The following is a 27,421-nucleotide window of genomic DNA, read 5'->3' as shown; positions in this document are numbered from 1 at the left end:
AGTTATTGTTAGAAATACATCAGACTCTGTCCTGCACACTCTCATTTTTGGTTCTAATTGAGTTCTATTAAAGCTGTCTCAGCAAAATGCAACTCTTTTTAAATTCTATGCTGCTGTTCACCAGCCCAATTTGTAAACAGTGAATTGTAGATATTAATGTGTGTGTGTGTGTGTGTGTGTGTGTGTGTGTGTGTGTGTGTGTGTGTGTGTGTGTGTGTGTGTGTGTGTGTGTGTGTGTGTGTGTGTGTGTGTGTGTGTGTGTAATGCTTGCTAAATTATCCATATGTGGCCTGACTTGCTCTTAAAAAACACTGGTACATATTGTTTGAAGTATGCAAGAGATCCTTCCTTTAAATATTCAATAAACTAAAAGGTGTGCTTGAGTTTTTTGAGTGTGCAGAATTTGCACTTATGGTCCCATTAAATTAAATCTGTCCCAGAACTGCATCTTTATAAACAAGTTGGGCATAAAATTGGATTTCTTATTCGTATTAGTGGAAATCCATAACCCACTGAAGCAAAGTGCCTGATGCACAGGTGTCATTTTTACCAGTTTAGTAAAAGTGCATTATTAAAGACTACATTTAAATTTAACTCCATATTTTTAACATGGTCACCACAACATTCCTGTAGTGGCACCACTCTGTATCGGTGGGGCCCACCCCCACAGTTTAAGAACCACCGGTCTATTTCACATTCTTCCTTCAGATGATAGCAGTCATACATTTTCTGTGTTTTGCAGAGATGGGAGTTAATAGAGCCGCTGATCCGGCAGCAGGACCTTTGCCTGGCAATTTCTGCTTTCACAGCGGGGTCGAAGGTCAAGATGGAGCCCTGCAATACAAAAGAGCCGAGACAGGTAAGAGGAAATACTGTTAGCTGATCAAATTGTACTTTCAGAGCCATAAAGAACTGGACTAAAGCGTTTTTTCCTACTATTGCCTGTGGATCGGTCATAGCAAATTAAACAGTCTGTGCTAGCAGTCAGTGAGGGACACTTTAGCTGTTCATCAATAAAAAGCTTTATAGTAATAGCTTTAAAGGATAACATAGGTGAGCATATTTATCTTGAGCTTGGTGGTGTCCAGACATTTAGCACACACTGTGCAATTGTCTTTGTGTTGACTAAGGGTTAAGAAAAGAAACAGGACATGCTTTAATCTTGTGCTGCCAGTCACCGTTAACCTAATGTCTTAGGTTTTCCAGAAGGTTACTTCACTTTTGGCATCAAGCTGTTCATGCTTGATGTGCCACTCGCAGACCTGAAGTCGAACATAAAAGATTTGGACATAAGAGATGGTTTCAGCGCAGATGCTCAGCAGCCCGCCTGCCGATGATGCCAGGAGGCTGAGACAATCTGAGTTTTGCACTGATGCAGATCCTGCCAAATAAGAGTAGTTGACTTTATAGATGCAGTAGAACAAATGCTCCCATAACTTCAGACCCCACCCCGTTCCTTCCTTGTTCTCCTTTTTGTGATTATTTAATGCTCGCATCCCAGGGGGAATGGAGTTGGCTGCACGGTGATTTATGACACTAAAGAGGGAGTTATTAACTCAAACCATGTGCCGGATTCTTGCCAGGCTTTCCTCTCATCTCTCAGCTGGCCCATCGAAGTCCTTTGAGAGTATTTTTGGGAGGATGCCCATCAACGAGAAACCAGTTATTGCTGTGGGAAACATTTGGTCTCTTTGTCCTGATGCTTTAATCCCCGAGAAAGAAAAATAATACTTGTGTTTTTGACTTTGCTGCACAGAAGATAATTAACACTGTAGGCATAAAGTGACAATGGAGCCTTTATAAAAACATAAATATCAACATTAAACAACCGTCTGAAATCGTTTATGGCAATATTGTACCTTTCTGCCATGAATGTCTTTTTGATATTTTCAGTTTTCAAATCTTTCAACAATTCTGAAAGAATTTCATTATGTTTAGGGCTTTATAGGCGATATCAGATCCAGTGATCGTCTAAAAGCTGTTTAGAGCCAAGGCCAGAATGAATAAATGTAATCAAATACTCTGAGTTTCTCTGGCCAACAGATCACAAAATAATAGTGTCAGCTGCATATTACACAGTCTCCTGTTTATTGATGCATTGGCGCAGTGACATATTATTTCCTCCTTAAACAAAAGTTCTGACTGAGCACACTCTTCTAGTAGTTACAGTGTAATAACACGTGCATACACAGATGCGCTCTCTCTGGGATTTGAAGATTAACCCCACATTCACCTCTAAATTTTAATAAGCCTCCATGTGGCTCTTGATATCTGTACTTGGCAGTCAGTTCAGCTCTGAGTACTTACTCAGTGACCCAATAAAGGAACCAGTTATGCCTGGTGATTTGTAGACATCCTGCCTGAGGGACAGGTGTTTCTGGCAGGCTTTCCTTTCAGATTTCTTGTCAGATTTGCTTTACACACTGTGATGGTAGAAAATAATATTCGATTTATGGAATCAACACCTGGCTTTGTATTATGTCAGTGTTGATGTATATCCTCGCTACTTGTAAGCCAGTAGCCCCTCCCATGTAGCTAAAATGGCTTGTTTAAGACAGTGTATGAAGTGAGGGGCTGTAAGCCCAGTACTGGAAAAATTAGGATTGTTTTGAAACGTCACAGTGCAAACTGACTCCAAGAATAGTGCATCTGTAATGAACAAAATGAATGACCAGCTTTGCAACTGTTTTAGTGAAAAATGAATATTGCTGAACTGCTCAGACTTGGGTCACATGACTGTGCATTATACTTGTAATTAAAAAAAAAGATCAGGTAATCGTGTACAAAAAGAATCAATTGTAAATTTATGCAAATTTACTGGGTAGTTTATTGGTATGATATTGCATATTTTGTTTTTAAAATCCTGAGTAAATGTAGTCATTCTCTATGACATGTATTCAAGTAAAAGTAATAAGTAGTTGAAATGCCAGATTCTTTACTTGATTTTAAGTTATTTATGAGAATAGATGTTCTGAATTAATGTCTAGCTCTGAGAAATGCAATAACAAATCGAGTCTCTGTTATCTATGATTAAAGATTAGATTCATTATGTAGATTGATTCAAGACACCTTGTGATCTGAGGGCAAAGAATGGTGGAGGTGGGGGAAGGAAAGTAAAAACAAAAGTTTACCTTGTCACAAATCTATATCCACATCTGAAGCCCCTTTAAGTCTCCTGAGGTATAAAAATAAATAACTTTACACAGTATATGCACATGACTGAAAATGGCCCCTACACAGGACATCTTATCAGCAGAAATAAATTGTTTCTTCTCTCGTGGGATGGCAGGCTGCCGTGCTCTGCAGCTGGCTGTACAATGATTTTTCCACCAAGGGTGCAGAAAGTCATTCATTCATGTGATTACTGCAATCCACCCCTGACTCAGTTCATTTCTCACTACTAACATGAACCTCCTGTGCTGATGCACATCATTTATGAGCAATGGATTAACAGGAATGAGTCAGTGTGCACGAACATCTGTTAACAAACCAGCATGAAATGATTTTTTTGGTCTTTACAGAAGTGGAAGCCAAAGGGCACAGCTCTGCAGCACATGGTCAGTGGCCTCTGCCTGGACAGTCAAACCCCGATGGGACCTCCAGTCATTTTACAGTGTCGCCCCCAGATGGCCAGCCAGTCCTGGGAGCCACAAGTCATTACCTGAGCCACAGCAAATGAGAAGAGGGAGAGGGAGGAGCAGATTCTGGACCCAGCCTGCAGAAGGAATTGGGGTATCACGTCTGCACACTGTTTGTCGCCTTGCTGAAGGATAAAAGTAGTGGGAACTCTACTGTCTTGAAGTCAACTTCTAGCTCCTGCTCATTGTGTCTTGGGGACAAGAGCGCGCTGAAAACATTTTAAGACCCTGTTGAACAAAACATCTAAGGTCTTCTGTGTACAGTGCTTCATCCTTCCAGGATGCTTTAGTTCTTCTGAGTAATCTACGCTTTTCACAAAAAACTGTCACACATCCCACTTTTCATTTCTGTATCTATTCTGGTCTATGTGTTGCTTCAATCTGGAATAGTGAAGATTACCCGAAACGAAAGAGTGCATAATGTACTGTTGCTAATATGCTGACTTGCACTTGACCCACTCTGAGTCTTGAGGTTTTTGGGCTGTTGAAGCATGTCTGATGACTGTGTGGACCAGGGCAGTTTTATGTGCAGTCAACTAAAATCTGAAAACAATTTTTTTTTTTAATTGTTATTGCTGAATGGCAGTCTTGAAACCACCATGCGTAGCACTGTCAGAAAGATTATTTATTGTTTTGCATGGTCAGACCCAAAGAATGGTTTTATTTTTTCTCCGTCTCTACAAAGTTTTATGTAAATATTTAAAGCAGGTAATGGCTTGTTTTGTGTAAAGTTCTCTATATGTTGTTTGAAAAAATAAAACGTGGTAATGGAGACATTGCTGTTGTAGTCATTTGAATAATAAACGGGATTACTGCACCATCACTGCTCTTTTCATCATTTTATAAAACAGCAAAAATCCTTTTTTTTTTTTTTGCATTGTACATGTTTGCATCCTAATTCACAATGGATATCCGAATAATTACATGGGGCTTATTGTAGCCATTTCCAACTTCATTTGTATCCTTGGAATCTGCTAGAGTAGATTTACATGATTCACAGTTAAAAGTAATAATTTTATTCCTTTGTGTAGCCAAACAACTGGTTTAGCTTCTCTTACTTTAAGCCTTCTTTTTTGTCATTGGTTGCCCTCTCAAACATAAAGTTTAAAGAGTGGTTGTTTGGACTCAGTGCCTAACATAACCATTTTTAGACTATCCCCTGTCCTTGATATAACAAACGCTAAAGTGAGTCTGAAATGGACTGAGGTTTTGGCTCACAGGCATTACTTTCACATACTCTGACCAGATTATTTGAAATTATCCATTTAAATATACAAAGAAAAACATTGCAGTTCCCCTTTTAAGTCCATTATATTTGAGACATTTATTTAAAGTATATATATTTTTAATATAAAGCAAAAAAAATCAAGTAGTTTAATGGAGTTCTTCAGATGCTGACAGTAGATTATTCCATTACTTGGGGCCAGCGTGAAATTAGGAGTGTATTCCCTTTAAAAGTAAGGGCCATGATTAGCTTCAATGTGTGCATAAATAATCTTTTTAATTAGGCAACGCAGTAAGTGGGAAAATCTGTAGACTCATTGCGACATGATTGAAACCGTTCACCACTCATTACTCACACAAAGTGACCACCAGGGGGCATAATATGCTAACTTTTTTTTCATTATAACGTTGGTAACTTCATTGATGGAACCTAGTGGTAAAAATACTAGATATACAAAATTTAAATAAATTTAAAAATAAAATAAAAGACTCTCGAAGAGTTTAGATAATTAAGGGGAAAAAAGATCGGCATTAACAACGTATTGGAGACTGGGAGGTCACTGCTGGGGCACTGTGATGATTATTAAAGATACTGTGCAAGGCTGCATAACAGGCTTGACAACTTTGTGAACCAAAGGTTTTTTTTTGTTTCCCTCCTTGTTGGTTTTATAACCTTTGAGGACACAATACAAGCTCCACTGCAGCTTACAAGGCTTTAAAGGTATGCGAGGAATGCAACTTTATGCTGATAAACTTCTGGCCTTTTCAAGGGGTCAGTGAAGACAGCGGGAGTGGAGGAAGCCTTTAACTGGATGTATATGGAAAGAAACACGTTTCACTCATTTAAACGAGCTTCGTTTTTGTTATGTGGTGAGAACGTGATGGCCTACACAGGAAGGATGATTACGGTGAAACTCGGGATGGCACTGCACTGTTGCCCTAATTTTTTGTCGTTTCAGGAGTGACCTCACTGACAGGGTTATATTTGCATATCACCCAGACAATGAATTTGTAATGAAGGTGCTCGTTAAAAGTGGTGCAACTGAACGTTTGCAATGGTGCTTTACATACCGTACTACATTTGAGAGGAAAATAGCACTAATGTATGAAATACAAGAAAACTTAATGAGAAACATATGCATACAGTTTGATACCTGCTTATATAGAAACCAGCCCCACTGTAACAAAATACGAAAAGTAAAGTGTTGCTTACAATTTATTAATTGTAACAATAATCCATCACACACTCTTCAGGTCAGATTATAGTAGTTATATATTTACAGGTGCATCTTAATTGAAGCTAAACCCGATAGACAGAAGCGGTGTCTTACAATGTGCTTTCACGCCTGCTTCTCTTAATAACTACGAGACGAACAGCATAAAGAGTGAAACTCAGCTTCGATCCAGGTTGCACTATCGACCATCGATCACCTTCGATGTACACGCGCCGGCCAATGGGGGTCACGCGGAGGCGGTCCGTTGCTAAGGAGGAAGTTTGATTGAGGCTCTGAGTAGCAGCCATTCAGCGGCGGTGGCTGAAGCGATTGGACTGCGAGCGTCTCTCCCGACACTTTCTGTGGAATTTGAATTATTTTGGCAGGGCACGGCTCGTGATACACTGGTGACGGCATACACGGGGAATCTGCAGGGTCGCAGCGGTGATCGCAGGTAGGTTGAAAGTGGGCTGTGTGCACTTTGGTAAGCATGCCCGGTGAAGCTTGTTAGCTCACCGAGCTAAGCAACACTAGCTTGTGCCTCTCTGATGCGGCACACGGAGCTATGGCAGCTCCCATTAACACGGCGTTTAGCGCTCTTGCTAACCTAACAAAATAGCACAAGCAGGGACAAAATAGATGGTGTTAAGCTGTCTAACATCTTTATTTCCTGTTAGAAAATATCTGCTTCTGTCTTGCCGAATAAGCTAAGGTGTTTAAGAGGTATGGCTAACGTTAGTAGCGTTCTCAAGTTACCTGGATAACTTTAGGGGGATGGACGTTATTCAGCAAAATGACCTAAGCTCATCGGATAGCTTGCTCCTAGCACACGGTTTGTCACGACATTCACTTACACCCTATCACACGGTTCGCTTGTGTAATACCATCCTTACAAATGGTATTAATCGGTAGCTTGGCAGTTTAGTGACTTGCAAGTTTGTCCCCCCCGCCCCCCTCAAAAAGTGTTCTGTAACAATAAAGGTGAGTCTTCTTAACACTCATCCATCCAGACAGGTTGATCACCATGACGATACAGACTGTGACTCAGAGTCTTAGCACTCGGAATGTTTCTGAAGTGTGATAATGTGTCTTAGATCGTCTTATATGGCAGGTGGATCTTTTCTTGCAAGAGAGATCAAGAAGTCTGCCATTCATGATCAGATAACCATCAGTGGTCAGATTACCTTCCACGTGGAGACTGTACTAAGATAACCATGTGACAGATTGTGTGATAGCCCCAGCAGCACAACCATACGGTTGAAAGCATCCTGTTTATTGGACGCTAATTCTATTTGGATTCTGTCATTAGGCATTTTATTATTGGAGCAGCGATGTAATTTGTGACCTGAAATAATACACAGGATGAGTTATTTGTTTTTGTTTGGAAAACACAGACGCAACCCTCTGACGGGTCGAGGAGAGGTGCTGAAATCCAGTTATTCTGACTGTAAATATCAGATTATAGTAAAATTTCAAAATATGTCCTGCATTGCTTATTTTATTCTGCTTACAATACTAGCACTCGGTTTCAGAGTGCTCACAGCAGTGGGGGATGTAGTCAAGTGCTATTCAGTTTATATACTTTTTACTAGGTATTGCTAGTGCCAGGTTTGACTCCCTTTTTCATTGAGAACAGAAATTCTTTGTGGCAGAGATTCATAGGTTGGACATGTTGTATGTTGTGCTCGTCACCTTTCTTCCCCATTGTGATGCTCAGTTTGAACTTGGTCTTGTTAACCAGCTCTCCCAGTTGCTGCCATGTGATTGGCTGATCATTTGTTTGAATTAAGGAGTAGTTTATCAGGGGCACCTACTAAAGTGAGTGAAGAGGACATTAGGAGTGCTCGCACATCAGCTGTTGACTGCTGTCATGCTATCTGCAGGGAAGATGACATTTAGTGATGGCAGGGGATAGTTATCTGTTGTGTCATGTCAGTTTTGCACAGGCTAAATGTTTAATGATGGTGTGTTAAAGACCTGAAAGAAGCAGTAGACCTGTTAGATAAGGGTTAGAAAAAGAATGTTAGGGCAGAAAATAAAAACAAAACAATTTAAAAAAGATCTGCCAAATGTATATTTTTAACAGTGATTTTGAACTGGATGTATCAATGGATTAATTCCCAAACAGGGTAGTCTTAATTCTATTTACCATATGTAACAAATCCTAAATGTTCTATAAAAGCAATACAGGAAAGAGAAATAGTGTCATTATTGTTATTCATCCCTAGTGGTAGCAGAGTAATGACCAGACAGGTGCAGTTTGATGTCGGCTCTTATCCAGGGTTTGTTCTGCATTTACAACATTTTGGCACCCATCAAAGACAATTTAGCCTCCACTCTGAGGAAAATCACCAGGACTGTCATTTTTGTCAATATTTTTTGCTAGTGGTCTCTAAATTACTCAGCCTTAAAATGCACATGCAGACTTCTGTAAGGTCTGGCTATACAGACCCTTTTGTGGTTATGTGTGTAGCAGTCTCCAAAGGCTCATTTTGTGTTCTTTTTGGGGGACTGCTGCTTTTCCCTTACAGAGGGAGATGAGATTTTTTCTTTCCTCCAAATTTTGAAAGGGATGGCTTAGCTCATCTCACAGGATGAGGGAGGCAAGATTGGCTACCAGCCACCAAACCCACTGTGTAAGTCTGTCAGCTGTTTGGGAGAGGAGGAGAATGCAGGAGCAAGTCTCTGTCCTGGGCTCTGTGATTCACTCTGTGGGAGAATCTAGCTTTAACTCTCAGCATTTTGCTCTCTTCTCAAAGGCGGGGCCTACACTTGGCAGTGAGTCGTACATGTGAATACTGAGTAGTGATGCAACTGCAGGTAGATAAAGTTGCCGTATGATGACGATGCAGTCTAAAGCTTTACCCTGATAGGACCCTGATAGGAGAGTGATAGCTGAGCCTCTTGCTGCTCATGGTGAAATTAGAGTGAATGTCGCTGTCAGCTTAGCATTCAGTCCAGCGTTACCTTGGTCATTAAGAGATGACTGATATAGCAGATATGTTTTTTGTTTTCACATTATCGTCAAACAGTCTGGATCAGGGTGATGTGTATGTGTCATCTGAGCCAGTTTCAGTGTTGTTATCCATATCCTGTGCTTTTTGTCAACACCAGTTCTTGGTGGTAGTGATGCACCCATTAAATGAAATGCTCAGATGTTTACTTATTAAACCTGACTTGCGTGGGAATGCGAGAAAAAGGGTTTGTAAACTCATCTTCACCGAGATGCCTGCAAACCCGATTCTCTTCCAAGTGATTTTTCGTCAGGCGTGAGAATGTTATCCAAACGCGTGGGTCTTTTGATGATGTAGATGTGCGAGATTATGACACGACAATGCAGACAATGCTTTCATTAACATCAAACGCTAAAGCGGAATGTGTTTTGACGCCCTCCTGTTTTACAAGTACCAAAATGCTGCTCCCTAAGAATGCTGCTTGCAGTCTGTAAGTTTTTATTTATAAACTCTAATTGGACAGTGTGACACAAGATGAATACAGTCCACCAAATTGAACTCTTCTGCTTTGAATAAGCATAGAGAAACTGATGTATATAATAAATGCCACAAAAAGGAAGCATTGTAAAAAGGTCCATTGTATGTTAATGGTCCCCCTCACAAAAGGAGGTCAACATCCAGGTGCATGTGGGATTCGATGCCTTTGAATCGATAGAGTGTCTACACTTGCTAGCTTCATATTCTCTGCTGGATTAGATCCAGCAAAGACACTCTGAGAGGATTCAACCAGAGGAGAGGTTTTAGAAGCAGGATCTCAAATGTGCCGCTGACCCCATTTCAACATAAGTAGCCTAAAATAGGATGTGTGGAGTTGATTTGAACTTCTGTGTTTGCTGTTTGTTGGACATGTTTATTTGCTGCATTGTTATTACCACTCATAAACCTTGTTTTTAGTATTGTGATTCTCTCAGCCAATGCAAAAATACAGTCATTTCATTGTAAATGTATTATTGTAATCACATATATACATATTGCACCTGATGTCCAAGAGGTGACGAAGTAATTTCCCGTCACTTGGAGCAATAACTGTATTAGTGCAACTGCTGCAGTTACAAAATATATGCATAGTACACAGAGTCTATGGGCTGCTTCAACAGGAATTTCCTTTTTTATAGAAGATAAAACTGGTAGAACTGATAAGTCTCAATGTTTCTACACATTAACAGAAATGGTGTTTGAAGTTCTTGTGGCTGTTTTTCAAATCACATTTCTTCTCTCTGGTTCAAAGTACTTTTATTTGCCCTGTTTTATGCAAACCGTGCAGTATTTGTATCTGTAGGCTGTTTCTTAGTGGCAGCATTTGGCTTTGTTAGCACTCTTTTAAGAAAGTGGAAAAAAAAAAACCAGTGTAAGGTGGGCCCTGGATGGTGTTTAACTGCTTTGAACTCGATTCCTAAAGTGTCCCCATCAGGGACAATATCTTTAGCTTGTAATTAGGTCCAAAGGGCTTTGAGCTCCTCATTTTGCCCTGGCTGTTGAAACTATGGATTAGGGCCAGGAGGTTTGGGGGTGCATCACTGTATGCAAGGAGTTGCCTTTCAGGTTAGTGTCTGTGTGACTCCTCCCTTGGTATGGTATGGGGCTCAGGGACTCCTTTGTCCCTCTCTAGGCCCCTGTAATAGTGATACCTGAGCCTCCTGGACTAGAACAGCTCATGCTTTATTCAGCCCTCTGATCTCTGCTTTAATTATGAGTGACCCAGAATGGAGTGACCGCTAGTGTATCTCACAGGTTGGGAGTAACCAGTTCTAGTTAGAGTGCTAAGACGTGTAAGTATTTTAACTGTGGTGCTTGTTGCTTCACAAAGAGATGTTTATTTATAAAGCACAACGATTGGAATGACCAAAATGTTAACAGTAGGCAACAGTGACATCGGATAAGGTATAAAAATAGCCACTGGAAGAGGTTTCAATCTGGGATTTAAGGAGCTTTTTATATTTCTGATCTTTTCTAAATGTTATTTACCTTTTAAGGGGGACTGTAATGCTCGTTTACAGGTCCGTGTTTTTGTTCTTGGACTAATATAGCTTAGTATGATTTATAGTTCAAAATAATCCTTATTTATCTTGCCTTGGTGCAGCTCCTTAGTTTGTATAAGTGTTTGAACCAGACGTTTTTAGCTCCTTTCCAGCCTGCATATAAGATATCCTCCCATCCTCTGATTATCTGCCCCTCTCAGATGGAAGATTTGAACAGCAGGTGGGTGGGGCTTCTGTTCTCACACCCGAGATGGCCATATTGGCTAAATCCTCTCCCCTTGGCACCATAGAGAGCTCAGAGAAGAGCTCCTGTGCTTCAGGAGTTCAGACACATTGACTTCCTTATTTGAATCTCCAGCTATTTTTACTATGAATATCTACTACTGGAAAAGTGTCTGTCTGCCACCTAAACTAACACTTCAGCAGCTTATAATGTGACAAAAGATTCTGATGCAAAGTCAGGTTTCGGTATTGATCTTGTAAAACCACCGCTGTGCATCCCTTTCTCAGTTCCTGTGTATGAACTACGTAAACTGAGAGCGCGGTTGGTGTAATTACTACTTGTCTTAACACTAAGTGATATGTGTTTATGCCAAATGACTGCCTGTCCATAGCATGGGTAACAGTTGCACTGTTCTCTTGCATACTGTGACCATCTGCAGGCAGCTTCTAGTGTAGTTCTGCCTAATCTGCACAATAGTCATGGATTTTCTTGGCCCCGCCTCCTCTGGTCACCCTGATGTATCAAGGTTGCTGTGGAACTAGTTTCCTGGTAACCACCACAGTGGTTGCTGGATGATGCAGCGGGAAAAAGCAAGATGACCCAACAAAATATTCAAAGTTGGTGCCACAGAATAAAAAAACCTCCTTGCATACAAAATGGGAGGAAAAAACTGCATTATTTTTACGTCCACAGCGTACGGCCTAAATGGCCAAAATGTGCTCTGCGTGCTTTGGTGTACATCAGGATCTAATAATTGTTTTTACAGTTTTAAATCTAATAGCTGTCATGTTATTGATTCCCATGTTTACTTGAAACCCCCTTTGTTTTACTGTGCTTGATAAGAGTTCCCTTTGCACCCACAAATTTTGTCATCTCAGCAGAACTGTGTTTGGAAATACACTAAGCTATGATGCTGGATGGGGGCAAGTCAAAGAAAGCATAGTAAGCCATAGTAGTGGTGCGAAGGCTTGCCTAATGGAGTTGGTGTGTTATCATTAACACATCATCAAACACATAAGTGTTTGTTTTTTGTTATCTTAATCAGTAGTTACTTTATAGAGTGTGTTCATAGAATAGCATTGATTGAAACCTGACAGCTATTGAAGCTTGAACTTGTACGTGTGATATAAATCATAAATCTATAAAATAATCCTGTATGCTGATGTTTATTCTTGGTTATTTTTGTGTGGAGGTAAAAAGCATTAAACACTGGTGCATTTCTGAGGTGTTGCTTGCCTGATTTAATGAAAATACCTGTTTTTATAGAGACATCTGTTTGCACGCAACATAATGAATTAAGATGTGAAATGAGGTACAGCTGTGGTATCAACACTAAGAAACATCTCTGAAATCAGCTCGAAAATATGACATTGATACCGGTCTCGAAAGCTGTCTCCTTTATGGCCTCATAAACGAGCTCTTTTCCTCCAGTGTAACATCTCTCGTCTGTTAAGATGTTGCTGCTTAGTGAACAAATTCCTCCTCTAACTCTTGGTTTACAGGGAAGCTCCTTCTGGCCCATATGGGTCTGCTTTTACCGGCATTGCCTGTTGTATAACTGCAGCGTGCCTCATCCAAAGTCTGCTGGCTGCTGCTGGGATTTCTGTTAGATAACAGTATGGTATGAACAAGCAAAGGAATCGGAGATGCTTCTGAGTTGTTCTTCTAATGCACCACTGCAGGAGTTTTTTCTGGTGGTGGTCAGAACTGTTTCAGACCGCTGTATTGTGGACAGTGGAGGGAGGATCGGCACACCAAGCACCACCACTCTAGCGTAGCCTAATCGATAATGAACGTTCCCCAGCACAAGAAAGACGTCAATTATTAATGAGCTGAATATCATGTTTTGCTTCAAGTGAAGACACTTGTTTTGTTTTTTGTTTTTAAATCACTGCTGATTTGCAGCGATCGGTGTGAGTAAGAGGAAAAGAAAGGAAAAAAATGTAAGAGTCGTGTTTGAATGCCACAGTTTGGTTTAAATATCTTTGTCAGTCCACATTCCTCTTAGATAACGTGTAGTAAGTCGGGAACAGGCAGGTTGGCCTTTTTCCTGCGTAGGAATAGGTTATCAGGCAGGAAGGCAGCGTGGAATGTGTTTCATGTACGTTGCATCATTGTGCAGTTCGTGGTGCCTTGTGCACTGCAGCGTTTTGTTTACCACAGTTACGGGGACAGGTGTTTGATCAGCATGCGTGTGCACATTTGTTCTGCATATGTTACGTATGTGTCAGCACAGACACGGGGGCAGTATGTGGGAAAAACTACGACATGTGGCGTAGCAGGTTCACACACTCTAACCATAGCTCTCTTCCTTCACTACTGAGCGGTCTGCAAAGAGGGATGTCTGGCTTGTGAGAGTGCCAGTGTGCTGAGTCGGCAGGAGGGGAACAATGGCTTCGCTGTGCTGCTTCTCTGTTTGGCCGCCTTCATGCAGCATTTCAGCGAGGGCCACCATCAGCTTTTGGCTCTGTGAGCCTTGTTGACCAGGCGTTTGCCTGGTGGTCAGTGACCCGTTGTGCCCACACTGCCTGCAGCTCGTCAGGCCTCTGAGGAGCTGCCCATTATCCGGCAGTAATTGGTGCCTGGGCTCTTGCTGATCAAAGGTGCCCAGCTGATTGTGGAGCCCTGGTAATTTTCCATCCTCTGAAGCTCTGCAGTCTTTGCCTACTTGCCTGTCCATGTCTCTCTCTGCTTGCTTGGCTGCTCCAACTCTGTCTGTGGACATGGAGGGAAAGGCTTGACGTCTGTCTCTGTTATTAATCCTGGTTTTCTCATATGACATGACAGTGGTGGGCTGTCCTTACCTTGCTTTTTCAAAAAAAAACCCCGGCTTACTTCCTTGTTAAATAGTTTGAGTGCTGAAACGTGTACAGCTCAGTTCCTCAAAATCAATTAATTTTGGAAAGTCAAGTTCAGGTCGTCAAGCAATAGTGCATCCATCAGCTGTGTGATTTGGCACAGCTTTCTTTAGTAACACCTACACCTCAGTCATGTGCCTTGCACAGTTTTACTTCATCTAAACTCGCTTCAACTGATTGCATTGGTCTTTTTTTTTCTGCATTGATGGTTATGACATCATCTATTTTCTCTTTGGCTAGTGTAAAAAAAAAAAAACAACAAAAACAAAAAACCCAGGATCTGTACAACCCTCATATTTACCCTTCAAATATGATTTATAATCATCAGATCCAAAATGGGGTCCAATCTAAAAATGTGAAATGGCTTTGGTCTCCAGTTTTTAGCTGCTTAAGAATGGCTTGTTTACCTGGGCACGTTGGCTGTGCAAATGGACACGGTGAAATCATTTCTTATGTTTGTTTTACAGGCTTATTCACAAGAGGTGTCCATTTTTGGGCAAAAGAAGGCACACAGTCCCAAATGGGTGCTGGTACTCAAAGTATACTATGGATTTAGTGTTTTGCCATTCCTGCATAATCATTAATCTCTCTGAAATAAAAGCAATCAGGATTTTTGAGTTAAGTTTTCATTATCTAATTCTTACTGACTCTGCTTGAGTTCATAGTCCAGCCTTAAACTAACATAGCTATAAAACTGACCAAAACTGAAACCTTCCTTGTGCTTCCAAAGTTAGCAACCTGATTGGGAATCTAATTTAAGCACATGGCTAACACAGCACAGTTCCAGACTTTAGATAATACTGCTGAGTAACACAATATAGTCTTAAGTAGTAGAGTACACATTGAACAGTCAAAGTACAACCTGTTAGTGTCATATTCTAGAAATGAAGTTCTGCTCCACCCCTGTCTGAGCAAAAACCACAGCCATAAATGTGCTAGATAAATAGCTAGGCAGCACCAGCAGTCTGCCTTAATCTGTTACGTAATTTGGTATTCTACCGTCATCCTCAACTTGACAAATAGCCCAACCAGGATACAAAGAGTGGAGCTCAGATACGTGCAGAGAATTCCAAAAATAAGTGAGCAGCTCATACAGCTGCAGTAATTACTACAGCTGCATTTGCAGCCGTACTCAGAAGACCTGTTTGGTTGGCTTCCTGACGTCAGTACAGCCTGCCTTTCATCAGACTGTTTGATACCCTTTCCTTTGAAAGTCAGTTAAAGGTAGTTCATAGAACGACATCCTCGGAGACGTCAGTCTTTATTCTTAGTTTATCATCATTCAGTTTAAATCAACCAAACTGACGGGCAGGTTGAGGTAACTGTAAAATGGCTTGTCCCCGTGTATGTTACTTATTTGTTTTATCATGGATACGTGTGTTCCTGTGTGTCTTGGCCTGGTCAGAAGGGCAGAGTAGCGATTGTATGTCTGTTCACGCAGCAGGAAATTCCTCTTCCACTCCATCCTCTCATCACTCCTGCTGCTAAACAAATACTGCTCCTGACACACACAGACACTAAGTGCCACTGTCCTTCCGTTTACAAACAGCACTGTTGGGATAAACAGTTATATTATTGAGATGACCTTGACTCATTAGTTTTTTTGCATGTCTTTCTCTCTCGTGCCCCTCTCTTTTTCATTTATATTCTTCTCACACTGCCACTTCTTCTTTTTTTTTTTTCTTTCTGTTTTTTTCTGCCTTTATCTTCGTCACTTGTGAGTGTGGCGCTCTCAGACTTCCTGTGGGCTTGTGTTTGGGCATGTCTAAGTGACACATGTTCAACACTCTATATGATGTATCGCAACGTGTCAAAGTGTGTGTATGTGTGTGTGAATGTCAAAAGCCAGCAGTGCAGTTTTGTAAGACCTGAAAGAATTGGTTTCCCCTTGCAGCCATTTCTAGATGATGATTGGTAGTGCAGTGAAGAGTGACAGGCTTTCATCACTCAGTGAACAAAATGAACACACATACTGACACCATTCCTAACTGTGAGGCTTTCAGCACCTCTCACACCAGGATTGCCAGCCTAAATGATCTTTGAACACTTAAATTAGACTGAAGAAACAACAAGGGTGCTTTTAATCTGGATTGTTTAAAGAGTTTTTATTTGCATTCTTTATGTATCTTGCATCCATATTACCTCTGAGCTTAGTTTTTATATAGGCCCACAGGCTTGGGCTCATTTGCATGCTGTGTAGTAACCTGATGCTACTGTTAAATGTTTCTGGTGGCTTCGTAATCACTGTTTACCAAGAGAGCGGATTGTAATGATGATGATGACGACAAAAATGACTAGCTTTTAGTCACCCCCAGCAATTGGAAGGCGATTCTAACAGGTTCTTTAAATGCTGCAGACAGCTCAATTTAACTTTCCCTTAGTGTGTTTGCACCACGCACAGGATAGACAAATCACCTTGTGAAGCTTAATTCCTCTTGGAATGGCCCACAAGCTCTTTTGAGGAACACGTTAATTGGCTCTGATCAAATCATAATTTTTTTGTTCTTTCTGGTCTTTCTTTTATGCCTGAATTGTCTTTCTTCTTTTGAATGTGTCCAAATAACAATTAGAACATTTAATCAATAAATGTTCGTGTTAACTGAGCATCCGCCTTCGGCTGTCAGGCCAGTTTCATTGCTGCAAGTGTGTTATCAAAGCTCCTTATAAGCAGCAGAGTCATTTGGCAGATGCAAGGCAGATCTATCCTCTGGGTTGCTTTAAGTGAAGGGAAAGGAGAGGGATGAGTGGACTACAAGGAAAATGAGAAGAGTGGGGCAGCTAACGAACTGTAACCATTTAGCAGTGTTTATATACTGCATAACCTGAAGTTGTTAGAGCAAACATGTGGCCAAGTAAGAAAAAAAGCAAAATGCTTCCTTGTTGGTTTTCCTCTTTGTCAACCTCCTTCTTCCTTTTTTTTTGCAAGGTAAAGTGACCGCAGTTACGCTGGGTTAAAAAAAAATAAATTAATGCGCCGCCGTTTCCCTATCTTGGTTGTGCAATTGAGCCCTCATTTTCCCAGGAGACTTTGTACCAACGAGTCGATGCAACTGCATAGTGAAAGCAAGGCTCAAAGGCTACTTTGCACCTTATATAATAGCCAAATATTTTGTGCCAAATAAATGGTGGATTAATGGAATCACTTGTCTCTTGTGTGATCTTCTCGACCTGTCCATGGGCTTCAACATCTGCTGATGCTAGTCTTGTTTCTGTTCCCTAGCCTTCGTAAGCTCCTTGCAGCAGCAGTCTCAGAGCTCCTCAAATCTTAGACACAGAAGGAGCACTACTGCCAGGTGTAGTCCAAGATGTTGGAGTTGTGGTTCCTTTGCAGGATGAGAAATTCCCTGGAGGCATGGTTTATTCTATTAATCCACGAAGGCCCAGGGCTAGGGCTTCAGAGTTGGTGAAATCCATTGTGTATTGCATAGCTGAGTTGAGATATACACTTTAGCGGGTGTTTATACTGCTACAAAATAACCTGGCCAAAGATTTCATTTAACTCTGTTTAACCTTTGACTCCTACTCTTTGTGTGTTTTGTGTTCCCGATCACTTCCTTGGGAGTTAAACTGCATGTTTGGCTGGTGATTAAGCTGAAAGCATTTTTGCAGTTAGAAACAGGGGGTTGGTAGCTGCCTGTGTGGGTCAGCAGTAATTACAGTGTTTCAAAAAAGACAAGAACTGTAGACTGTCACTTTCTTGATGCTTTTTAAATTAGGCGTGGTGGTGCTGATGTGCAGGAACAGCATCCTTGCCTAAAAGACATGGACTGTCTTTAACATGTTGCTTAACCATTAAAGATACCATATTTTATTTTAATTATTTGAATCACCAGCTCTGCATCAAGTGCTCAATGGTGCATCCCTGCTTTTTTTTTTTTTTTTTTTTCCTAAACTGCCCTGCTCTGCATGCTAACTGGCTCACACTGGGACTCTCCTGTTTAACTTGACAGAAACAGTGTGTCTGTCTGTGCTGGATCTGATGCGACACAGTCCACGCCGTTTTTCTTGGCAAAACAGCATGTCAGTTTGTGGTTAAGCTTCTATTGACCCTGACAACACTCTAACATGACATTTTCTGTGGCCTTTTATAAAGTGTATGTTGACACACACAGGGCTTCAACAAGTCACTAATCCACATAGATCCTGGGAGCACAGCTTGCAGTAACTTCACAAAGTCAAAAGAAGAATACCAATCAGAAATATAAGCTATCACTTTTTGGTCAGCAGGTGTTGTGGTGGGTTAGAAAGACGACAAACTGCAATCTGAGATTAGCATTCTTCTTCTGTTCTTCTGAGCCTCCAAATAAATGTGCTACTGCTTGCTTTTATTTGTTGTGAGTTGACCATAAGTAGGATTAATAGATCACGTATTAACTGGTCTCTGGAAGTCAGGTGAATGAGTAACATTCATGGCTGTGTGTCCTTATTGTCAGCACTGTCCTCATGAAGAGTACCCAACGTGTGCACTTTGGCCTGGTTTCTTCATCTTGGTAAAACCCTACTAATGGCACTTTACTTATCTCAAGAATACCCAAACTTAATAATAGTGCCATTTTGGCTCTGGGGCCTTGAGAAGCTGTGGTCGTCCGTCTAACTTGCGAGAGTGTGTTTTCATGAGCATTGTGCGTATCTGCGTCAGAGTGTATCCTCTTGTACTCGCTCGCTCGCTCTCTGAAGTGCTGCTATAGCATGTGCACGTAATGCGTGTGATGTCAAGGGGAAAAAGTAAACACGGTTTCCATGAGTAGCTTTTTTGCTCAGAGGTTTACTCAAAGTTTCCCCAGAAGAGTTCACTTCCAGAGTCAGGGAGAATGTATTGCAGTTAGCTCTGAGTATTCGGGAGGAGGTTAAGCTTCTGTGCCACAGTTTACACAACACTCATGTGCTCCCAACAAAGGAAGGCTATCGTGATTCTTCTCAATTGCAGAGAGAGAAAGCCGTGGCTTCCAAGCACACATACAAACAGCCGCTTTGTTAACTCACAGCTGCTTCATAAAGACATTGCTCCATTGCTGCCACATGAGTTAATGGCTATTGAGTTTGGAGCAGTTATAAAGTCCAGGGCCAGGATTAATGAAGTTGGGCCACTCAGAACACTACATCAAACTCTTCCTTGCAGGGGTTTGAATCAGCAACCCATGCCCAGCACATCACTGCAACGTTTCCAGAACGATTCTTTTAACCTCCTAGGACCTGACGTCCACATGTGGACATCACATTTTGGGTTATTTAGACCAAAATACTCTCCTCTGGTAAGAATTTTTGAAAAACTGTGACTAAATGGTTTTTGTTTTTTTGTTTTTTTTTGCAAATGCAAGTGATATAAATCTTAGGAGTGCCTGCTTGATGACCTGTGTGGCCTTGTGGTGGAAACCAGGCCAGATCCTGGCTATCGATTCAGTCTGTGAATCATTGCAGGGGCATGTTTGAGGGGAGAAGATACCGTGACAGTGATTTGCCACTCCCCAGTGAAAGGGGACTGCCTTGGCTTTTTAAATGTGGCTTCAGCTGTTGCTCAAAGTGATGTGTGGCTTTCTGTGTCGAAGGGTTGGCTGGCTGGTGAACTTGCTGTTGTCGAGCTCCCCCGATGCTCCTAGGTACATAGACGCATATATCTATATATACCATGGCCACATGGAAAAAGCCAGTTGCAGAGTTTGTGATGTACACACACACTGTTAGAAGTTGCTGGAGAAAAGAGCAACATAATATCCCCTGCGCAGCAGTCTGGACTCCTTTTCTTTCCCTTTCTCAACCCTAACCCCTTTACTTGCATGCACTCAGGAAAGAAGGGTCATCGTGTCTAGCTGGGGGCAGGGAACAGATTGAAGGACTTCGAAATGATTCAGTGGCAGATAGGCGACAGGGAGTACAGCACAAACAGTAGCCAGCAACCCTATTCCCATCATTTCCTTCCTATGTTGCGTACCACCCATTTATACTTTGTCCTATTGATGTCTCTCTTTTATGAAGTTGGCTCACTCTGAGCATCTTGAATATCCCCAAATAGATGTTTTACCAAAATAAAATTGCTGACCCAATTTCTTGCTGACATTCTGGAATAATTTAATTTTGTTTCTTCTCCAAGTAGTAATACCAGCTGCATTTGCCAACTACTTCTCTGCATCCGTCTTTTCATCACTTTATGTCAGGGGATCACTTCCGACACATGCCATACCTGACAGGTGAATGACGCAGAGTGTACAGACATTAATATTCAAGAGCGGCATGCTGAAGAGCAGCTGGCAGTGGGTTACACTTGTTTGCAAACATTCTCTCGTTCCACCAGCTCGATCATGCTGTAGCTATTTTTCGTAGTAGTTATATCATGTTGAGCTTGTTGATATAAGTTAGGAAAATCTTACTCAGAAGATGATGGAGCATTTGGTAAAAGGTGTACTTCATTCTAAAGGTTTATAAAAATAAATGTACCACTTTAATACATTTGTAATTGTTTTGTGTATGTATACATTAGCAAACAAAATACAGAAATGTTTTAATTTAAACATTATGGTTCTCTAGTAGAAAAAGTGGATTGAGCTTCTGCTTCAAGTGGAGGAGTTTAAGTGGAGTCTTATTAATGAGTGGGGGGAGAGTGGAAAGTTTGACAGATGGATTGACAGGGATATGGTTGGTTGGTTGAGGTAAAGAGAGTTAAATGTGAATGGAATGCCATCGATTTACTGGGCATTCTCTAATCCTACCCTCAAAAATGGCCTGTGGGCAGTGGCCAAATGAATAAGATCATGGATACAAGCTTCCTCTTGTATCCTCTGAAGTTTGGCTGGGATCCCCCTAAGAAATTGCGTGAGAAGCTCAGTAATTTGGGACGGACTCTCAGAGTAAAGCTGCTACTACTCTCACATGGAAAAGAGCCAGTTGAGATGGTTTGGGCCTCTGACTACGATGCCTCCTGAGTGTGTCTTATTCCAACTAGGAGGAAACCCTGGTGCAGATCCACGACATACTAAAGATAAAGCTTCTCAGCATGCTTGGAAACTACTTGATATATCCATGAAGAAATTGGTGCTTAGATCTTCTTCCACACTTGAACAATTGGAAGAAGATGGATGGATGGGTGGGTGAAACAACAACACTGCCAGGATAGATTGCTAGAAAACTTATTTGGTAGTATTTTTATTTATCTTGATCATTAAAACCCTTTTCCAGTAGTACCTACTTGGGTTGACTCACCACGGATTGCCATGGCATAAGATAAAATAAACCTTTATTAGTCCCACACATGGGAAATGTTTTGGTCGTGGCAGAAAGTGGACAGTACAAGTTAAGAGGATTAAACATTAAGAAAAAAAAAAACAATAGAATAGAATCAGATAAAAATAGAATAACATACTATACAAAACAGAATAAAATACTGTACAAAATAGAATAAATGGACTGTACTCGGATTGACTGGTTTTCTATTACAATCCAGTATCTGGTACTAGGTACTATGACCTAATGGAAAACCATGGAGAACAGTGCCGAGTCGATATGAGTAGGAAAAGGGGCATAAGTATTTAAGCATTTATAAATATAAGTAAATGAAGGCGGTTTTCAACTGTCATTGAAGACGCAATTCTTAATTTCAAGTGTGAGTTGGCTGAAATAGGCCGGCAAGGACAGCATTCTAGTGCAATATTGTATCCAGTAACACAGCATAAGTCAGGACACTACCTAAGCACAAAAGTAGCCTAGGTAGTGTTTTTATTAATTACCGTATTTCCCGGACTACAAAGCGCACCTGAATATTAGCCGCACAAGCTAAAATCAGGGGAAAATCCTGTTTTGTACATACATTAGCCGCACCTGACCAAAAGCCGCAGGTGTTTCAATGTTGACTCATCATATGTAAGAGAATATGCACAAAGCGAATTGTCAGGAAAGAGATGGCTGTTTGGAGACACACCCCTTTCATTAATATTTTGAAAAACAAGTTATGGGTACATATTTGCACATGTGCTGTGCTTCATAAATGAGTAACAAATGTAGTACATAACAGTAACCTACAGCACACCAGAAAAATAGATTCAGACTACCTTTTAGGCTCAGGTGCAGTGACACGGCTTTAACAAGAAGAAAAGTCAGTCATTCACCACCATCTTCCTGCGCTCTAAAACCACCAAAGTCCTCTTTTCCAGTGTCGGAAACGAACAGGATCAGGATGGCTTCGTCATCCACTCTCAGCTTCTTTCCTTCGTTGTCACTTTCAAAACCAAAGAAATCCTCATTGTCATTGTCAGTGTCAGAGTCGAACACCCTCTGAAGGGCCGTGGCGGTGTCCTCCTCTTCATCATGCAGCAGTCCAGCCCTTCGAAATCCGTTGGTGATCGTGGATGTTTTCACACTTTTCCACGCTGTCAGAATCCACCGGTGGAGTTGAGCACAACTTGCTTTTCGCAAGTTTATCGCCGCTCATCATCCACGACTCCCGCTGAACGCGTAGCGCTACTTTGAAGTTTGTTTTTCGCGCTACTTGTACGGCACTATGTTGCCTGGCGGATGGACATGTGACCAACATACCACTCTTGAACCCCGATCCTTCCGCCAGGCAACGTAGTGCCGTACAACAGCGGAACAAACAAAACAAATCGTCTTACGATATCACAAAAATCATGGACAATCTATAGAAAAGCCGCACCTGACTAAAAGCCGCAGGGTTCAAAGCTGGTGCAAAAAGTAGCGGCTTATAGCCCGACAATTACGGTAATTAATTTATTGTATTCCCTTGAGAATTTTAAGTTAAAGTACAAAATAATGCTTCATGCTTTAGTTTAACAAAAACTAACGGAACTTTAACCTGCTTTTCCATCATGTTGTCACATCAGTAATTTTTATCTGCCGTTTGCTCTCTTTCATATGGAGTATAGCTAGCGAGTCCTCCAGCAGCAAGTAATTTGTTTACATTTGGGTTGCACGTCATCAGCTGCTGGTATTTCCATAGTCTGGTTGTGCTTGATGGTATGTGTTTTTTTTGCCTCAAGTGCTGAAACAAGTGTGTAGTTTCCATCTTTATCTGTAGCTTTTTATGCATGTTTTGTGATCTATTGTGTGAATTAGTGAGGGGTTTTTTTTGGGTGGGGAGGTGGGGGGATTGTTTGTTTGTTTTGTTTATTTTGCTTAGTTTTTGAGATTTTCCAATTAGCTCCATTTTGGGTACTCATTTGTCGCCAGGCATGTTGCTCTTACTGCCCAATCTTGTCTTGTTATTGCACGCACTATGCAGTTAGGTCATGATATGACATTTTTATATCACATAAAAAATTTGTATCAGTGCTATCACAAATTATATGTTGTGGCACAGCACCATGACTAGACACCATTCAGGTCATGCTTTACTCCGACTGGCTGTCTGTAATACTTTAATTGAATTTGTACAGTTGCATGTGACCCAGAATATCACATTTAGGGGTTAGCATTAATGAAGCTGCAGCTTAATTCCTCTTCACACACAGTTTCTCTTAACTGAATGTTGTATGTCAGTAACAGCCCTGTTGCATGTCTGTTGTGAAGTTTTGGTCAGTCTCATGTTTATTGTGTAGTTATTTGTATGTAATTACTGAGAGATTAGCTGACTTATCACCATAATTTTAGCTCCTTTTAGGCACATACTCCATTAATCTGAATGAGCAACCAGGACATTTTTTTTCATGGCACTGCTGTTATAATGGACCAGGTGACGTTTATGAATTAATTTTAACACAATAAAGGTCGGAGTTGCATGCAGATTTTTATTCTTAGTGCCCTAAGGAAATAAACAAAACACACACACACACACACACACACACACACACACACACACACACACACACACACACACACACACACACACACACAAACCCAGGCATCAGCAGACTTCGATAGACTGGTGCAGAGCTTTTTGCCAACATGAACAGAGACTTTAACGAGTGAGAGGCTGCTCTCTGTTCATAGCAGAAGAATGATGAGGACAGGCTTTGCAGAGAAGCACAGAACAGCTTCTTTTTGACCCAGATATTTCATTGTACTCTGTCCACAGCATCACCAAACACGGATGAGACATCATCCAAGTTGGTTTAGCCTAGCACCCTCCCCCCGCAAAAAACAAAACAAAACAAAAACAATGGCAAAAACTACATTTTCCAATCTTGGTCTGACTGGTTGTCTTTTACTGTTATGTACATATAGCTCGCCTCTCGTTTTTCTTTTTCTTTTTTCTTTTTTTTGCCCCCACCTTTTTTATATAAGCATGCCAAGCCACAAACTGGGGCTGGAAAATTGGATTACCACGGTAACAGCATTTTTAAAATTCTCTATTCATATGGCCGTCTTGGAGGGAAGGAGAACAGAGGCACTATCACCTCAAGTTGGCTGGCGCCCTTATAACATGGCTCAGTAGATATGCTTTAAAGGCATGTTTTGCATTATCTATAGCTGGTCTTATTGAAATTAGTATATAATGTGTTATTGTTTGTCCCCAAACTATGAAGTAACTCCCTGAACTGAGTATAAAATGGGATGAAGAGTATCAGCTGGCAGAGTGGTGGAGCAAGTTAAGAAAGGAGACAATGGGGCCTTTTTGTCTTGAATTGCTGCCTGTTCTCTCTCTTTCCTTTTCTCTTGGTCTTACACTTTTCCCCTCCTAGCCTCTTCCTCCCTCCCTGCCCCTATCTGTTCTTTGAAACCCAACTGCTGTACTCATCCCTAGGATCCTTCTGCGAGGATTAATCAGTTTTCCATTCCTGGAGAGATTATTCAAATACTGTTACATCCACAGCCAACAGCAGTACTCCCTCCCTCCTTGTGCTGTGCACCACCAGGCTGAGGGGGGAAAAGTACTGTTCATTCTTTCTGCTTTCCTCTGTTTTTGTAGCTTTGCTTATTGTTTGTGCCTCTGTTTGGCCACCATGTCTTGGTCTCTTTACATTTTACCAACATTGTTTACCTTATAATTTTCTGTGCGTGCCTGTGTCTGTAATTGTCCATTGAGCATGTTGGTGACATTGCATGTGAGAGTCTTTGGGAGAGCTCTGCAATTTTTATTTTATTTTATTTTTTTTTATTATTTCATGTTACTGTGTATATGAATGCAGAGAGAGTATAAATGGTCCTTGTGTAATTGTCCTCATTAGTGCTTCTAGGAGTACAGCCAGAGGGTCTCACAGCAATAGGCTGCAAGAGCTATGACAGCTCCAGCGGGATTCAGATCCTGCTTTCCTAAACCAAAGCCCTTACCTCACTACATAACTTTTTGGCTCTGGGGTGCCCCTCATGCCTTTTTATGCCCTCTGTTGTTTTAAAAAAGTATCGTTTTATTTATTAACAGGGCTCTAGAGTGCGACCAATTTGGTCGCAAATGCGACCAAATTTTTCAGTGGTGCGACTAAAAAATAAAAAATAAAAAATTTGGTTGCACCTGTGCGACCAACTGTTCGGGTAGCCAAAAAACAAACAAACTGCAACCTTCCCTGTGGTCAACTACAGACACACATTTTGCCCCTATCGTGGACTAAACCAATCAGAGATAGTAAGGGGCGGGACCTCTCTGATTGGCTGTGGTCCAGTTGAAAGTGCAGGTGGAAGTGGGAGGTGAATAAAGCGATATTATTCATTAAATCCTGAATCGACTTTTAAATATAACTGTGTTTTGCCAGAAATGCCAGATTCTCAGATTAAAGCTTACAAAACCATTTCAACAACAACCAAACAGCAAATGAGAGCAGGTACACGGATTCCACACAAAGACGTAAACACAGAGCGGACCGACGCATCAGAATCAACTTTGTCTTTCTCGGCTTTCTCACCTGACGGCCCGTAGACGGACACGCTGTCGGAGCTTAGCGATCCTGATGCGTCCGGTCCGCGCTGTGTTTACGTCTTTTTGCGCTGATTCTGAGCTGCAGGTTTTGTCTCTCCAACCAAAATTCACCGAGCCAGCAGCAAAAGAAGCAGCAAACTGCGCTTCACATTTGATCAATGTCATCATGAATTTTGCTGTTTTGCTTCCACGACTATTAAAAACACACTTCATGCACAGCTAGCTCTCTCTCTCTCTCTCTGTACTTCAAGAACAGTTTCCCGTCTCCAATCTCTGTTTTCTGTATTATTATTACCCACCAGTCTACCGTTGTTTACAGCGCTGTTGGCTGCTGTCTTTTTCTTTTCTTTTTCTTTTTTTTCACTTAAATGGCTTCGGACAAGAAAGCCTATTTTTTCTGTTGTTCAATACTGAAGAAATTTAAACTTTATATGCAGAACATTGTAGAATATTTTTAAGGTTATCTGCTATAAAAAGCCAGACCAGGAAAATCTCCTTCATGTTTTTCTGTGTTTTATTCTCAGTTACTTTCACACAAAGGCATCTGCTGTGATGTTCACAATTCTGATGAAGTCAGTACTGATAAATGATCAGAATTATAATATTTTTGACTGTCTGAGGCTAAGCTGAATCGAATCGGGACTTTGAAAACCGGAATCGAATGGATTATAGAAATCAGTGATGATACCCAGCCCTAGTGAGCAGCCTAGGCACGACAGAAGTGGATGTAGCTGTAATAGGAAAAGAACTATTGCTAACTTTTCTGTTAAGTTAAGGCCTGATCCTTCTGAAATTCATAGCCAGTGCTCTGACATGGTGTCATCAATCTTTGAATGCTGAAAAAGCACAGTATATCCAGAAAAACACATTATATTATATAAATTATTATAAAATTTGTGTGCGCCTAACTTTTGTGCCGGTACGCCTAACTTTTTAAAGTTAGCCGTACCTGTACGCCCATGGCAAAAAGTTAGTCTAGAGCCCTGATTAAGGTCTAACAATGGGTGCAAAGTATATAATTGCTGTCAAGGAGCACAGTTATATTTTTACTCCTTACAGTTTGCATCTGTTGTGCAGCTTTCGTTGTTAGAATAAAATTATACCATTACTTGCAGGCTTGTTTTCCTGGTAGCACTGTCCCTGTGTAAGTAGCCAAGCATGTGTTGTGCAGCTGCAATGAAAAGGTTTATATAAATGCTAGGCACTCAGAATGGAAATGCATTTCTCCAAAGACTATAAGTTCATTAACACAGAGCAGAAACAAGGTTTTTTGTCGTCACATTACAAGTGTGAAAACAGCACTCTGATTTTTGCTTTGACTTTGTCGAAGTGCAAGCAACAACAAGTTGCTTTTGTCCTTTTTTAAATATAATTGTCGCTGTTAATGTTCATAAACTGTGATGTTATTGTCAGTGTTAGAAGCCATGTTGGATTAGTGCAGCTTTGCTTTTGTTCTTTGAGGTCATAAAGTTTC

The 27,421-nt window shown here is 41.0% G+C and overlaps 2 protein-coding genes across 6 annotated transcripts in view; both read left to right on the top strand.

Moving 5' to 3' along the window:
• galnt16 (UDP-N-acetyl-alpha-D-galactosamine:polypeptide N-acetylgalactosaminyltransferase 16) overlaps positions 1 to 4,461 on the top strand; it is a 35,879-nt gene extending 31,418 nt beyond the window's left edge. The window contains exons 14-15 of the mRNA XM_085256873.1: positions 743 to 859; positions 3,522 to 4,461. Of these exons, the coding sequence (XP_085112999.1) occupies positions 743 to 859; positions 3,522 to 3,665 (261 nt within the window). The 3' untranslated portion in view covers positions 3,666 to 4,461. The remainder of the gene's footprint in view (positions 1 to 742; positions 860 to 3,521) is intronic.
• A 1,899-nt stretch (positions 4,462 to 6,360) lies between these two features.
• numb (NUMB endocytic adaptor protein) overlaps positions 6,361 to 27,421 on the top strand; it is a 44,837-nt gene continuing 23,776 nt past the window's right edge. For 4 of the 5 annotated variants that reach the window (XM_085256686.1, XM_085256683.1, XM_085256687.1 and 1 more), the window contains exon 1: positions 6,361 to 6,530. The gene's annotated coding sequence lies outside the window, so the exon portion shown is untranslated. The remainder of the gene's footprint in view (positions 6,531 to 27,421) is intronic. The other variant, XM_085256684.1, reaches the window with a different exon arrangement.

Source organism: Mchenga conophoros, linkage group LG19 (genome assembly GCF_057382185.1).
Source record: "Mchenga conophoros isolate Kocher_MC1m ecotype Shallow Benthic linkage group LG19, M_conophoros_male_GT1.1, whole genome shotgun sequence".
Classification (NCBI taxonomy): domain Eukaryota; kingdom Metazoa; phylum Chordata; class Actinopteri; order Cichliformes; family Cichlidae; genus Mchenga; species Mchenga conophoros.
This window is presented reverse-complemented; position numbering and strand designations above follow the sequence as displayed.